The following is a 1,528-nucleotide window of genomic DNA, read 5'->3' on the forward strand; positions in this document are numbered from 1 at the left end:
ATATATATATAGTTGTTATACATTTTTTCGTGTCACATGATCCTGGTTGTTTTGATGTTTCTGTCTTGTAAACAATATTTTGTCTAAGTTTGCCCCAAATTACATGACTCCAGATGTTTTTAAAACTGCGATTTTCTGCTGCATTTACACTTCCTGTCCACACAAACAGATTTTTTTGACATAAAAATAGTGTTTTTTATGCTTTYTTTGACATCACTATGGTGTGTACACATATAAAAGATAAATGGAAATTTTGAGAAACTAAAACAACAATGGAGCCAATTTTATCATTTTTAATACATCTTTGTGTCACTAAAAACTTTCTTTGTGTGATGAAATGATTGAAATTGATAATTAAATTGTTAACAGTGTCAAAGGGAAAATAAAAACAAGCTATACTGGTTTTGGTAAAGTTTTTTTAGCCAGTCTGAGAATATTTTGTCCCTGTATTCTGATGTCGTTAATGTGGGAGTTGTCGCCAACTAGTGGCCCAGCAAAGGTAATTCTGCAGCTCTAGTAAAATGTGTGTGGACAGAAATCTTTCTGAAAATGGAATAAAAATAATCTGGTGCAGTGTAGATGGGGTTTTTTTGTTTGCTCATGCAACGCTGTGCTTTCTTTCCTCTAATATCTGTGTGCAGCTCTGGCTGTCATCAGCTAAACTCATACAACACCTGACTAACTGTAAACTTTAAACTTTGTGCGTCTCGTCCTGTCACGTGTTGGCTGTTGTCTCACGTGTTTTGAMACGATGTTGATGTGTTCTTAATGTMTGTCATGACATGTTCTTGTGACCGTTAATGCGTGTCTGTGCRTGTATGTATGTGTGGTTTAAAACACAACCTTCAGTGGGAGCGCTAATGAGTAAGTGCATTCTTCTTTCTTTATTGTTGGGTTTTATGTAAAGTTGCTCAAATGCTCTCAGGTATGGCGGCTCTAAACGGAGGCCTGGGTGGCGCAGGGCTCACCAACGGGACGGCAGGCACCATGGACGCACTGACGCAGGCTTACTCAGGAATCCAGCAGTACGCTGCCGCCGCACTGCCCACCCTCTACAGCCAGTCCCTGCTGCAGCAGCAAGGGGCCGCCGGCAGCCAAAAAGAGGGTCAGTAGCCCCGGGGCTGAAGCCTTTTTCCCTTAACATGTATTCAGTGTTGCCTGCAGGATTGTTCTGTAGAAGGGCAAGCAGACAGCAGGAGACATTCAGAGAGGTTCAAGTTCAGATCATCAGCATAGCCAGTTCTTAATTAAAAAATATTATTATGAAGTTATTTATAATATTTTATACACATTAACTATTAAAATATATATACCGCTATTTTAGGTGTTTATTGATTTATCAAACAAGTTGTTTTAGTAAAAAGAAATTGTTTGGATTTAAATTAGTCTTTTTTGTAACCTTATCTGTTTATTCTATGTCAAAACATAAAATGAGGACATATAGTGTATTTATTCATGTATAATACTAGAAATTAAACCCTATAAATCATCCAAAAAATGGGGGATAACATTATACAAGGGATATTGA

The 1,528-nt window shown here is 37.5% G+C and overlaps 1 protein-coding gene across 9 annotated transcripts in view; it reads left to right on the forward strand.

Moving 5' to 3' along the window:
• The window catches only part of celf2 (cugbp, Elav-like family member 2), a 288,250-nt gene that overhangs the window by 275,731 nt on the left and 10,991 nt on the right, over positions 1 to 1,528 (forward strand). For 7 of the 9 annotated variants that reach the window (XM_014022919.1, XM_014022920.1, XM_014022921.1 and 4 more), the window contains one exon: positions 926 to 1,105. In XM_014022919.1, coding sequence (XP_013878373.1) covers positions 926 to 1,105 — 180 coding nt within the window. Of the gene's footprint in view, positions 1 to 907; positions 1,106 to 1,528 lie in introns of all 9 variants that reach the window. The other 2 variants (XM_014022917.1, XM_014022918.1) reach the window with 1 other exon arrangement.

This window comes from Austrofundulus limnaeus, unplaced genomic scaffold (genome assembly GCF_001266775.1).
Source record: "Austrofundulus limnaeus strain Quisiro unplaced genomic scaffold, Austrofundulus_limnaeus-1.0 Scaffold349, whole genome shotgun sequence".
NCBI classification, from domain to species: Eukaryota; Metazoa; Chordata; class Actinopteri; order Cyprinodontiformes; family Rivulidae; genus Austrofundulus; species Austrofundulus limnaeus.